This window comes from Hordeum vulgare, chromosome 1H (assembly GCF_904849725.1).
Source record: "Hordeum vulgare subsp. vulgare chromosome 1H, MorexV3_pseudomolecules_assembly, whole genome shotgun sequence".
Taxonomy (NCBI): domain Eukaryota; kingdom Viridiplantae; phylum Streptophyta; class Magnoliopsida; order Poales; family Poaceae; genus Hordeum; species Hordeum vulgare.
The window spans coordinates 478392247-478404241 of NC_058518.1; the positions used below are offsets into that span (position 1 = coordinate 478392247).

The 11995-nt window shown below is 44.6% G+C and overlaps 1 protein-coding gene and 1 non-coding gene across 2 annotated transcripts; one reads left to right on the forward strand and one right to left on the reverse strand.

The window, feature by feature from the left end:
• The first annotated feature begins 6463 nt into the window (after nt 1-6463).
• TRNAR-ACG lies at nt 6464-6536 on the forward strand. The gene has a single exon. It is a non-coding gene; the product is annotated as a tRNA-Arg (tRNA).
• Nucleotides 6537-6764: 228 nt separating this feature from the next.
• LOC123416248 (28 kDa heat- and acid-stable phosphoprotein-like) lies at nt 6765-10438 on the reverse strand. Its single transcript, XM_045106786.1, has 8 exons — nt 10249-10438; nt 9143-9186; nt 8968-9036; nt 8765-8848; nt 8360-8394; nt 7802-7887; nt 7258-7323; nt 6765-7111 (listed from the first exon to the last, which is right to left on the reverse strand). Exons 1-8 carry the CDS (start codon nt 10313-10315, stop codon nt 7077-7079), a joined length of 486 nt encoding a protein of 161 aa, XP_044962721.1. The 5' UTR covers nt 10316-10438; the 3' UTR covers nt 6765-7076.
• Nucleotides 10439-11995: the final 1557 nt, after the last annotated feature.

An 11995-nucleotide genomic window follows, 5' to 3' on the forward strand; every position in this document is an offset into this window, starting at 1 on the left:
TGACACGATATGGCCATCATCTTGTGGTTCTTGATCTCCATCACTCAAGCACCGGCATGATCTTCTTGTCACCAGCGCCACACCATGATCTCCACCATCATGATCTCCATCAACGTGTCGCCATCGAGGTTGTCGTGCTATCTATGCTATTACTACTAAAGCTACGACCTAGAAATATAGTAAACGCATCTGCAAACACAAATGTTAGTTTAAAGACAACCCTATGGCTCCTGCCGGTTGTTGTAGCATCGACGTGCAAGTTGATATTAACTATTACAACATGATCATCTCATACATCCAATATATCACATCACATCATTGGCCATATCATATCACAAGCATACCCTGCAAAAACAAGTTAGACGTCCTCTAATTTGTTGTTGCATGTTTTACGTGGCTGCTATGGGTATCTAGTATGATCGCATCTTACTTACGCAAAACCACAACAGAGATGTGCAAATTTCTATTTAACCTCTCCAAGGACCGCCTCGGTCAAAACCAATACAACTAAAGTTGAAGAAACAGGCACCCGCCAGTCATCTTTATGCAAAAAGGATGCATGTCAATCGATGAAACCAGTCTCTCATAAGCGTATGAGTTATGTCGGTCTGCGCCGCTTCAATCCAACAATACCGCTGAATCGAGAAAAGACTAAGGAGGGCAGCAAATCGAACATCACCGTCCACAAAACCTTTTGTGTTCTACCCGAGATAACATCTACGCATGAACCTAGCTCATGATTCCACTGTTGGGGAACGTTGCATGGGAAACAAAAAAATTCCTACGCACACGAAGACCTATCATGGTGATGTCCATCTACGAGTGGAGATTAGATCTACGTACCCTTGTAGATCGTATGGCGGGAAGCGTTAAGAAACGCGGTTGATGTAGTGGAATGTCTTCACGTCCCTCGAACCGTCCCACAGACCGTCCTGCGATCCATCCCACGATCCGTTCCGATCTAGTGTCGAACGGACGGCACCTCCACGTTCAGCACACGTACAACTCGACGATGATCTCGGCCTTCTTGATCCAGCAAGCAAGACGGAGAAGTAGATGAGTTCTCCGGCAGCGTGACGGTGCTCCGGTGGTGGTGATGATCTACTCCTTCAGGGCTCCGCCCGAGCTCCGCACAAATCCGATCAAGAGGTGAAACTGTGTGGTATAGGCTAGAGTTGCACGTAGCAAAGTTGTGTCTCAAAAAGCCCTAAACCACCACTATATATAGGAGGGAGGGGAGGGGAAAGCCTTGAGGGGCAAGTCCCTCAAGGTGCGTCGGACGCTAGGAGGAGGAGGACTCCTCCTCCAATTCGGTTTGGGAAGGAGGAGTCCTCCTCTTCCTTCCCACCTCCCTCTTTCCTTTTCCTTTTTATTTTCTTTCGGTATTTTCTTATATGGCGCCATAGCCCTCTTGGGCTGACTCCACCAGCCCACTAAGGACTTGCGGCGCCAACCTACGGCCTTGGACTCACTCCCGGGTGGGTGGGCCCCTCCCGGTGAACACCCAGAACCCATTCATCACTCCCGGTACACTGTCGGAATTGCCCGAAACTTTCCGGTGACCAAAAGAAACCATCCTATATATAAATCTTCATTTCTGGACCATTCTGTAAACCCTCATGACGTCCGTGATCTCATCCGGGACTCCGAACAACATTCGGTAACCACACATATAACTCAACTATACTAAAACATCGCCGAACCTTAAGTGTGCAGACCCCGCGGGTTCGAGAACTATGTAGACATGACCTGAGGCATTCCTCGGTCAATATCCAATAGCGGGACCTAGATGCCCATATTGGATCCTACATATTCTCCGAAGATCTTATCGGTTGAACCTCAGTGTCAAGGATTCATATAATCTCGTATGTCATTCCCTTTGTCCTTCGGTATGTTACTTGCCCGAGATTCGATCGCCGTATCCGCATACCTATTTCAATCTCGTTACCAGCAAGTTTCTTTACTCGTTCCGTAATACAAGATCCCGTGACTTACACTTAGTCACATTGCTTGCAAGGCTTGTGTGTGATGTTGTATTAACGAGTGGGCCCCGAGATACCTCTGTGTCACACGGAGTGACAAATCCCAGTCTTGATCCATACTAACTCAATGGACACCTTCGGAGATACCTGTAGAACACCTTTATAGTCACCCAGTTACGTTGTGACGTTTGATGCGCACAAGGTATTCCTCCGGTGCCAGTGAGTTATATGATCCCATGGTCACAAGAATAAATACTTGACACGTAGAACACAATAGCAATAAAATGACACGATCAATATGTTACGTTCATAGTTTGGGTATAGTCCATCACATGATTCTCCTAGTGATGTGATTCAGTTATCAAGTGACAACACTTGCATATAGCCATAAAACCTTGACTACCATTGATCAACTGGCTAGTCAACTAGAGGCTTGCTAGGGACATTGTTTTGTCTATGTATCCACACATGCATCTATGTTTTCATTCAATACAATTATAGCATGGATAATAAACGATTATCTTTAAACAGGAAATATAATAATAACTATTTATCATTGTCTCTAGGGCATATTTCCAACAGCGGGACCATGAGGGGGCTATTACACACACTGCTGCAAAGGAAGAAGGAGCCTCGGAAGAGGGGGACGTCCACATATCCATAGAGCCGCGTCGGCAGCGGGACCATGAGGGGGATAGAACACACACTGCTGGATAGGAAGGATGAGCCTAGGATGAGGGGGACATCCACATCTCCAGACAGTGGCGTCGACAACGGGACCATGAGGGGGCTAGAACACACACTGCTGCATAGGAGGGAGGAACCTGGGATGAGGGGGACGTCCACATCTCTAGAGAGCGGCGTCGGCAGCGGGACCATGGGGGGGCTAGAACACACACTACTGCATAGGAAGGAGGTGCCTGGGATGAGGGGGACGTCCACATCTTCAGAGAGCGGCGTCGGCAGTGGGACCATAGGGGGGTAGAACACACACTACTTTATAGGAAGGAGGAGCATGGGATGAGGGAGCGTGCACATCTCCAGAGAGCAGCGTCGGCAGCAGGACCATGAGAGGGCTAGAATAGACACTGCTGCATAGGAAGGAGGAGCCTCGGACGAGGGGGGCGTCCACATCTCCAAAGAGCGGCGTTGGCGGCGAGACCATGGGGGGGGCAGAACACACATTGTTGCATAGGGAAGGAGGGGCTTGGGATGCGCGGGGGGGGGTGTCCACATGTCCAGATAGCGGCATCGGCAGCGGGATCATGAGGGGGCTAGAACACACACTACTGCATAGGAAGGAGGGGCCTGGGATGAGGGGTACGTCCACATCTTCACAGAGCGGCGTTGGCAGCGGGACCACGAGGGGGCTAGAACACACGCTGTTGCATGGGAAGGGGGAGCCTAGGATGAGGGGGCGTCCACATCTCGAGATAGCGGCATCGGCAACCGGACCATGACAGGGCTAGAACACACACTACTGCATAGGAAGGAGGAGCCTGGGATGAGGGAGATGCCCACATCTTCAAAGAGCGGCGTCGGCAGCGGGACCATGAGGGGGCTAGAACACACACTACTGCATAGGAAGGAGGAGTCTGGGATGACGGGGACGTCCACATCTCGAGAGAGTGGCTTAGATAGCGGGACCATGATGGGGCTAGATCACACACTGTTGCATAGGAAGGAGGAGCCTGGGATGAGGGGGACGTCCACATCTATAGAGAATGGCATCTGCAGCGGGACCATGAGTGGGCTGGAGCACACCATCTCCAGCATCTCCCACGGGGGCGTCATCGCCCAGGGCAACAATGAGGATGATGACGACGAAGACGGCACCGGGCGGTGCAAGAAGTTGAGGCTGTCAAAGGATCATGGCGTCGTCCTCGAGGAGTGCTTCAAGTGCAGGATTCAATCAAACGACGTCGACAGTCTAGGACATGAGCCATGTTGGATTGTTTTCGCCACAAAGAACCTAACCATCTGAGCTACGTTCAAATCGCAAAACCAGCACACTATCAACTACTACCTCGTTTGCACAATAGATAAGTCCAAACCGTGAAAACCACCTAAGTGTGAGGCTCCGCGACCAAAGTAGAAACCAATCCGGGCTCCGGGGCAATCCTAGCATGTTTGGTTTCCATTAGAAAAGGTCCAAAACGAGGTTTAATTTGTTTCCAGATAAATTTCTTCTTGCTTCATGTAAACAAGCCAATCGCAATAGATTATGGTACGACTCCACCGATGAGGGAACCCAAAGCAGAAGCCAAAGACGACCAGCCATTCAATCTCGGTTGCGTTGTGTGTCGGTGACAAGATCTGTGGTGGCACTAGCAAGCAACGAGAACAATGTTCTTAAGCATCAGGGACATCGTCCACGAGTCTACTACAACAAGAGTTGCCCGTCTCCAGAGAGAAGTAACGACGACACGCGCCTTCGACTCACTTCAATGCTTGTACCTAGAAGTGCGGGTTTACGAAGATGGAATGGTCTAATGTTCTTTCGCAAAGGGAGCGAAACGAAGAGAGTGAGCTTGGGATGAATCGATCTATCATCGGGTAATTTTAATGGGAATAACAACGGCTTTCCTGAATACCGTCATGACGTTTGATGAATAGATTGAAAGTTCTTCCGCTAAAATGAAAAAAACATTCCCAAAGCTAATCGGCTAGACTGACTGGGTCATGGTGCAGTTCTGTGATGATGAAGGACTACCCTATAGACTCTCTATCGTGCTACTACTTCCTTTTTAATCCCTCCCCCCCCCCCACACACACACACCTATTCTCCTAAAGAATTGCAATAAAATAATTTTAAAAAAATAACAGCCAAAAAAGGTGCAGCAATTTCGTTCACGGCTGAAAAGAAAATTCTGATTCTCGCACTTGGCATGGCCTCTTTTTTCTAAAGCCGTGTTCATTAGGGCTTTGATTCCTTAGAAAAATAGAAGAGGGTTGTTTGCTTAATTTGCAGAAAATTGAATGAAAACTATTACAACATCCCCACAATCACCATTTAGCCTCCCAACTATCGACTATAGACAATATCATTATATGAGTGACTGTAAGCAAAATGACACGAAACTTCCTACAGTAATTTCAAAAAATCTCAACAAATGTACAGCTCTAAATAGCATGACATCAACCAGTGGCGAAGGCACCGCCCAGCGTCCCTGGGCAGTTGCCCGGGCTGGCTTGTCCTGGACAGCATCGATCGATCGCTATTATCAATGGCTAATACCGTTCCGTGGCTTGGTTTACCCGGGCAAAAAACAAACGGGCATCACGTCTCACAGAGGCGGTCAACGGAGCAGCCCGTCCCAACATAGCAGTCCAGACCTGAAGCAGAGGCCGATAGCCCGATATTGACAGAAAACACCTCGGCTCAGATCGATCACAACTTCTCGCTTTGCAGCCCAGCTAATTGTTATAGTGTTACTTTGTGTTTAACGGGGCCTACTACGCATCCAACGGTGGATGTTTACTAAACATCCACTACTTGGAGGGCCGTCCGATCTACACGTAGCCGTCGAATCTGCTCCGGTCAGGCACCCCATAATTCCTGAAACGATGGCTGAGTTGCAGAAACTTTCGCTTTGTTGCAAAAAATAAACTTTGGACCCGTTAATTCCTGAAACAACGGTCGAGTTTTAGAAACAATTTGCTTGTTGCCGGATTTTTTTTTCTTCGTCTTTCTGCAACATAGGTACTTTTGCGGGAGAATTTTTTACAACAAAGGTCATGTTTCAGGAATTTTTACAACAAAGGTCAAGTTGCAGAAATTGTTTGCAATGTTCATGGGCGGCATGGGCGGCTGGCGACGACCGGATGGTCAGAACATAAATCTATAGTAGACCACTCCAACATCGTATATGTTTCAGAAACATAGTCTTTGTTGCAGAACCGCGTAGTCACTTGGACGCGTGTCTTACGGGGGAGGTGGCTGATGCGGCCATTATAATCTGCTGGCTGATGGTTAGCTTTTCCCTTCTTTTATATCGGAAATTCAGAATGTTTATTTCCTTGATTCAAGTACTGTGAATTTGCACTTGTTGTAGCTCTTATTTACTTGTTTAACAACTTCAAACTTTATCATCAAATTTCATAACTGAGGTTGGTTGCCTTGTATACAAAGCGGAGGAAAACCCTTTTTCGGATAGTTAATAGAGCAAGCTACAAAATTATTTTTTGTCTGATTATTATGGTTTTGCTTTCATTTGATTATTATTACGGATTTGCTATTCCGAAGCTTGGTGGTATAGTATATATTGTGTCAAATACCTGATTTTTGATTTATAGATTATACACTTAGGCTTAACTTGCCCAGGCTCCAAAAAAAATTCTGGCTCCGTCACTGACATCGACATGTAGACATACTCTACCTGCATTGCAAGTCAGCACACAGATGCACATTCAGTGATCCACAGCACGAGGATCACTGGCGCCTAAGTGACAAGAATACAATTTTGATTGCATCCGTCAATGACTCCGTGGCCCAATGGATAAGGCGCTGGTCTACGAAACCAGAGATTCTGGGTTCGATCCCCAGCGGAGTCGAGTTTTTTCCCCATTCAGTGGTTTCGACTTTTGAAATTTGAAAGGGGTCAAAGCTACGACATACTACGATGGCATGTTTTAGCATAGCCAAATGACTTTTTAACAGGAAAATAGCAGGTGTTCTGTTTATGCATTAGGATAAGAGGGAAAGGGTACAGAGAAATCACTCAAAAAATAAGCAATCAAACTCTATAGCACAACAGAAGCTCGCACGCTCGCCGATCGCCATCATGCCAAAGACAATCTTTTCATTCGTGCAAAGGATACAGTTCAATTCAGACTTCGGATGTATCCTCACGGGGATTCAACAATCTGCACAAAAGTCGGTCGCATGAAGTAGCGTTAACACGTTTCCACAACTCAAGTTCAGAATTGACATCTAACGGGATCAAGCACAGGCATCATTCACACTGGTTCTGCGGTCATTTTGCATACTACTACAGCAAAATAAAAGAAGTAAAAGGAAGTTCAGCTAATATCGGCATCGAGTCTCCCAACAAAACACATCTCTCATATCCGGTCCATCCATAGCTTGGTAGGTCACTTGCGTGCTTCAGCCTTCCTCTCCTCTTTCGCTGCAAGCAGTGGAGCACAAGGTTAGAAAACAAGCGAGTGTGGACTAAATGTTTTGATTCTAAGGCCTTCAGTTTTGTATGTGTCGACTAAATACATGTCAAAGGAAAGCTAGAACAATGTTACTAGCAGCGGCCAAGAGGCGTACCAGCCTTTTCCTCTTCGCGCTTCTTTGCAGCTTCCTCCCTCTGCCGCCGGATCAAGGTAAGGCGATCTGCGGTTGCGAAAAAGATGTGTCAAGATCACGATTAATGGTTTGCCCGTAGTCAAAGGATCGATCCTCCGATTACTACTAAACAAAGGTGCAAAATGGCAACCATGGTAAACATCCTATTGCATAAACATATACGATAACCTCGTGTTATATACTTGCACTACGTTCAGAAATAAAAAAAATGATGAATTAGAGGAAATACATTATTTTCTATTCTTGTACTACTTCGGGACTGAGGCAGGACAAATAGTATAATGTGACATCAAATGCACTAACTTCCTTAGACCTAACACATGCTTAATTAAAACCATGTCATAAAATGGGCTTGCGCACAAGATTCAAGTGGGAACATGGTAGACCATTTCTTCTAGCTAGTATAATCTTTGATGCGCTGCATTGATTTTTTTTTGGAAAATATCATCATGATCATGTGCATGGAAGGGGAGAATAGTTCACAAAATCACTTTTAACCCCTCACCTAAGTCTTTCCTAGCCTGTTCTGTCTTTCCTTCCTCCTGAAGTCTCATGTAGTGGGCTCGAGCTCTCTGCTTCTCAAGCTCCTCCCTGAAAGAGCAAAAAAAACGTAGTAATTAAAAAAGCACTGAAAGTAACATTATTGCATTGGCAATTACATCCTATCTTTTTGGAAAAACTATCATCATGATCATTGGCATTATATATAATCATTGCCGATTATAATTAAGAGAACTACAGCAGAAAAAATATAAAAGCATAAAACGACTTCTTTTTTTCAACAGCCCCGACATAAAAACATAACAAAGGGGGGGATTTTCTTGTACAACAACACCTATAGAACCGTCAAAAAGAACGGGACTGTCCAACAAACTTATGGAGTAGTAGATAGTCCTATATCAGCTCCCTGAAATTTCCTTTTTCATTCCAGAACTTGTACCAATTGTGTCAGCAACATTTCAAGTGCACTTATAAGTTATAACTCGCATACAAAGGACATAAATATGTTCTACATAATCAATGGTACACAAAAGAAGTATGCCCAGGAAATGCATGCCCATACCTTTCACGCCTGGAGAGATCAGCTGTCCTATCAACCTGTGTAGGTGCAAAACGAGTTAGCTAGTAGATATGAACTGATAAGTGATTCAAAATGTAACAAAAAAAAAGCCCTAGCTATAACACAGATTATGACAGGAGTGTGCATAATAATAGTTTAAAGGAGGCAAGTACATGCAGTAGAAACATTCTAGCATTACTAACAAATACTGCACCATGTTCTTATCTGAATTATCAGGAGTCTTAATTCTAATTCTAATTCAAATATGTTCACATACAGTTATATTGAACAGTAATCTTTCCAGAAAACTAAATAGACTTGTAATGGGACCAACCTATCACAATCATTGACAGCAATACATTATGTTTTGAAGATAATGAGGAACCAAATATTAAAAATCAGACTTACATCAACATCCTTGGCTTTAATACTCTTAGGTTTCACCAGGTTTGGATTGTCAATGTCAATGAGACCTGCAGTGCCTTTGTGTTTCTGATAACAGGAAAAAACAGAAGCAGATTGTCACGCAAATAATAAAAATTGTATACACTGAAGGACTTAAGGATGTAGATAGAGTTCAATGTAAGTTTTTCAGGAAGAGAATAACTTACGGTCTTCTCAACCTCTTCATCGCTTTCCTCCTCAATTGACTCTTCCCTTCTGTTAAATACCTCTTGCTTCTGTTTGGTTTACAAATACAAGCCCAGAGCAAAACAAGCATATGAGATAGTCTAGTTAAACTGATATCGTAATTGAGAAGAAAATGATGCATGCAAAGTTGCAAACCTTCTTAGAAAAGGTCTTTGGACGATCAGCTGAAGTACCAGCCTCTGCATTCAGATTCACATGAAAACTATGAGAAGAGATTTGTAAAAGGGTCAATTCATAGGTACTACCTCCGTTCCAAAACGACGACAAGAATTTCGAAACGGAGGTAGTACAAAATACTGAGAGCAGAATAAAAAGTGTTCCAGCGGATGGTGCTTCATTTGTTTAGGAAAGTAGTTCAGGAACAACTACTTGTCCTAATAATTATCATGCAGCAACACAATATATACCAGTATAACGTCAAATTTCCACCTTAATTTCAACTTTTGGCAAAGTGTTTCACCTGCTATTGGAGTAGACAACACAATGTCCCAGAATACAATGTTGTGGTTTATAGGAATCGTCAAATAAATAGGAACATTTACCCACAGCCACAGAGCATTGCAAAATTGATATACCCACTTTGCACAATGAATCTGAATGGACCAGTAGACAAGTGCTAAACTAAGGTGGTACTTCCAATCAAAGCAGACAACCACACAATTCTACTGGTGAACAAAGCAATCATAACCGGAACAGCCGAAACAATGGTGGGGACGAACATACACAAGCAGAATACAGTAGCTAGTAAGCTCTCAACACCAATTAATTAGTGGAACCGGCTCGTGGAGGATACACAAGCAAAGCAAACCCTCCCCACATATATTTCCAAGGATAAACCCAACCAAACTGCCTCCAGGAACAAGGTGGTCAGGGTACACACAAGACACAGCCCAAAGTCGCCAAAGCATCGAACGGACGGACGATCGATCGGGGTACCAAACCGTCCGATCTGCGCCTCCTGCACCCAAAAGCCACGACCTTTGCTACGCCAATCGGCTCCGGCACGTTCTTCAAACCGAGCAAAACAACCAAGCGGCCCTTCACAGCGCCACCGCCGCAGGCGCCGGCCGTCGGCCACGCCAGGCAGCAGCCCCCGCCCCGATCGCGCTAGCGAACCCTAGCTAAGCGCCATCGGCCGAACGAGTCGCCGGCGCGGCGCGAATCGAACCGGGAAAGGAAAGAGCGGAGAGGGAGGGAGGGAGGGAGGAGGGGGCGAGCATTGCGGCCGGGGCCGTACGTACCGAGCTCCTCCTTGGAGGAGAAGGTGCGCTGCCCGGTGGGCTTGCCCTTGAACTTGCCCTTGGCCATGGGGCGCTGGCGGCTGCGGCGGCGCTGGGGAGAGGGGGCGGCGGGTGCTAGCCCTAGCTACAGTACTTCCCAGGCTGGCTGCGTGCAGGCGAGCGCTTTCCCGCTGGGTTGGGGGGTGGTGCCTCTCTCTCTCTCTCCTGCCGTGCGGCGCCTGGCCTTTTATTGGCGCGGAGAAGAAACCAGTGTCCAATCGACTCCCCCGCTGCCCTGTCGCTTCGGTCTCCGCGCCCGGCCCGGCCCGGCCCAGTTCGAGTTACCGTGCGCACTACGGTGACGAGTTGGACTTTTTCTACGCCAACACTCGCCAAATGCACACGTTTTACACACACAGGTCTATGATTAGGTTATCTTCTTACTAGTACTAGCAAAATGGCCCGTGCATTGTCACAGAAAAAAAAAACAGAATCTTTAAAGATGGTGATCACATTATGTTCATATATCATCGCTTGATATAGAAATTTTGTACACAAATGCAAGAAAATGTTTCTTCTTTTAAATTTATTCACAAGTTGAAGCAATCTGTATATTTTTTAAATGCATTAACATATTTTGAATTAGAAAGCATTTTGTTAAATACCTTTAATAATTTTTAATACATTGAATTGTATTTGAGATCAAGGACTTTTCTTATTGTACAAACATTTTTCTAAAATTGCCAACATTTTTATTGTATATGCGAGCATTTTTTATAAAACTACGAGCAGTTTTTGAAGTCACAAACATTTTAATTTTTTAAATATGTCAAACTATAATTTTCAGTTTATTAAAATTTTAAAGATTATTTGAAGTTTTAAATTATTAAAAAAAAGGAATTGAAAATAAATAAATAAACGGAACTAAAAGCAAGCGCCTGTGCATGGGCCGGCCCTTACGGTGTGTTGGATATTCTCCCAGCGTGCAGAGCGTAATATAGGACGTTTTTACATGGGCCGGCCCAGTCTAAGATTTTTCGCTTTGTGAAACGTTTTCTATTACTTACCGGTGGCATGGTAGGTAATTTATGCAAACTTAATGGGTAATTTTCAGGACGGACGACCAGAAATCGTATTTGCTTTATTATTAGGAAAAGATTGTTGTTTTTGAGACGAGGTCTATGTTTTTTACAGTATTAACCAGGCTTGCCCCTTTCCATTACTCAAAATGGAAATACTATTGTTCAAGAAACATCGGAAGATTGAAAAAGAGGCACGGGATCCAACGGAGTCAGTCTCTTCATTCGGTTTTTTTATTTGATCCGGTTCAATTTATATGGTTTTTGATTTTATACTTTCTTACACTTTGGTTTATATGGTTTTATATAAAATACGGTTCGGTTTTGGTAATAACCATTTAGACTCTGTTCGGTTTCGCTAATTATATTTACTCTCTTCTTAATAATAAAGCACGGAGTACTTCTGTCGTCCGTCGTGGTCGTTTTGCAGAAAAATCTCTGAAATTTTCCGAAATTAACCCGCAGTCCGGATTTACGTGATAGAACGAAACTTTTTTGTATTTTTACGGGAAACCCCCTGTGGTTTTTCGAAATCAACCAGCAATACATAACTAAGTGGGAGAACGAACCGTTTTTTGGAATTTTTGTAAAAACCTCCTTCAGTTTTATAAAATAAACCAGCAGTTCATACTTGAGTAAAAAAACAATCATTTTCCACATGTTTTCGAAAACAACCCTACATTTTTTAA

Coding starts and splice junctions, on each gene's coding strand:
- LOC123416248 (XM_045106786.1), bottom strand. CDS start 10,315: ATGGCCAAGGGCAAGTTCAAGGGCAAGCCCACCGGGCAGCGCACCTTC. Junction 9,037..9,142: donor CAAAGACCTTTTCTAAGAAG/GTTTGCAACTTT, acceptor TAAACCAAACAG/AAGCAAGAGGTATTTAACAG. Junction 7,112..7,257: donor GCGCGAAGAGGAAAAGGCTG/GTACGCCTCTTG, acceptor CACTGCTTGCAG/CGAAAGAGGAGAGGAAGGCT.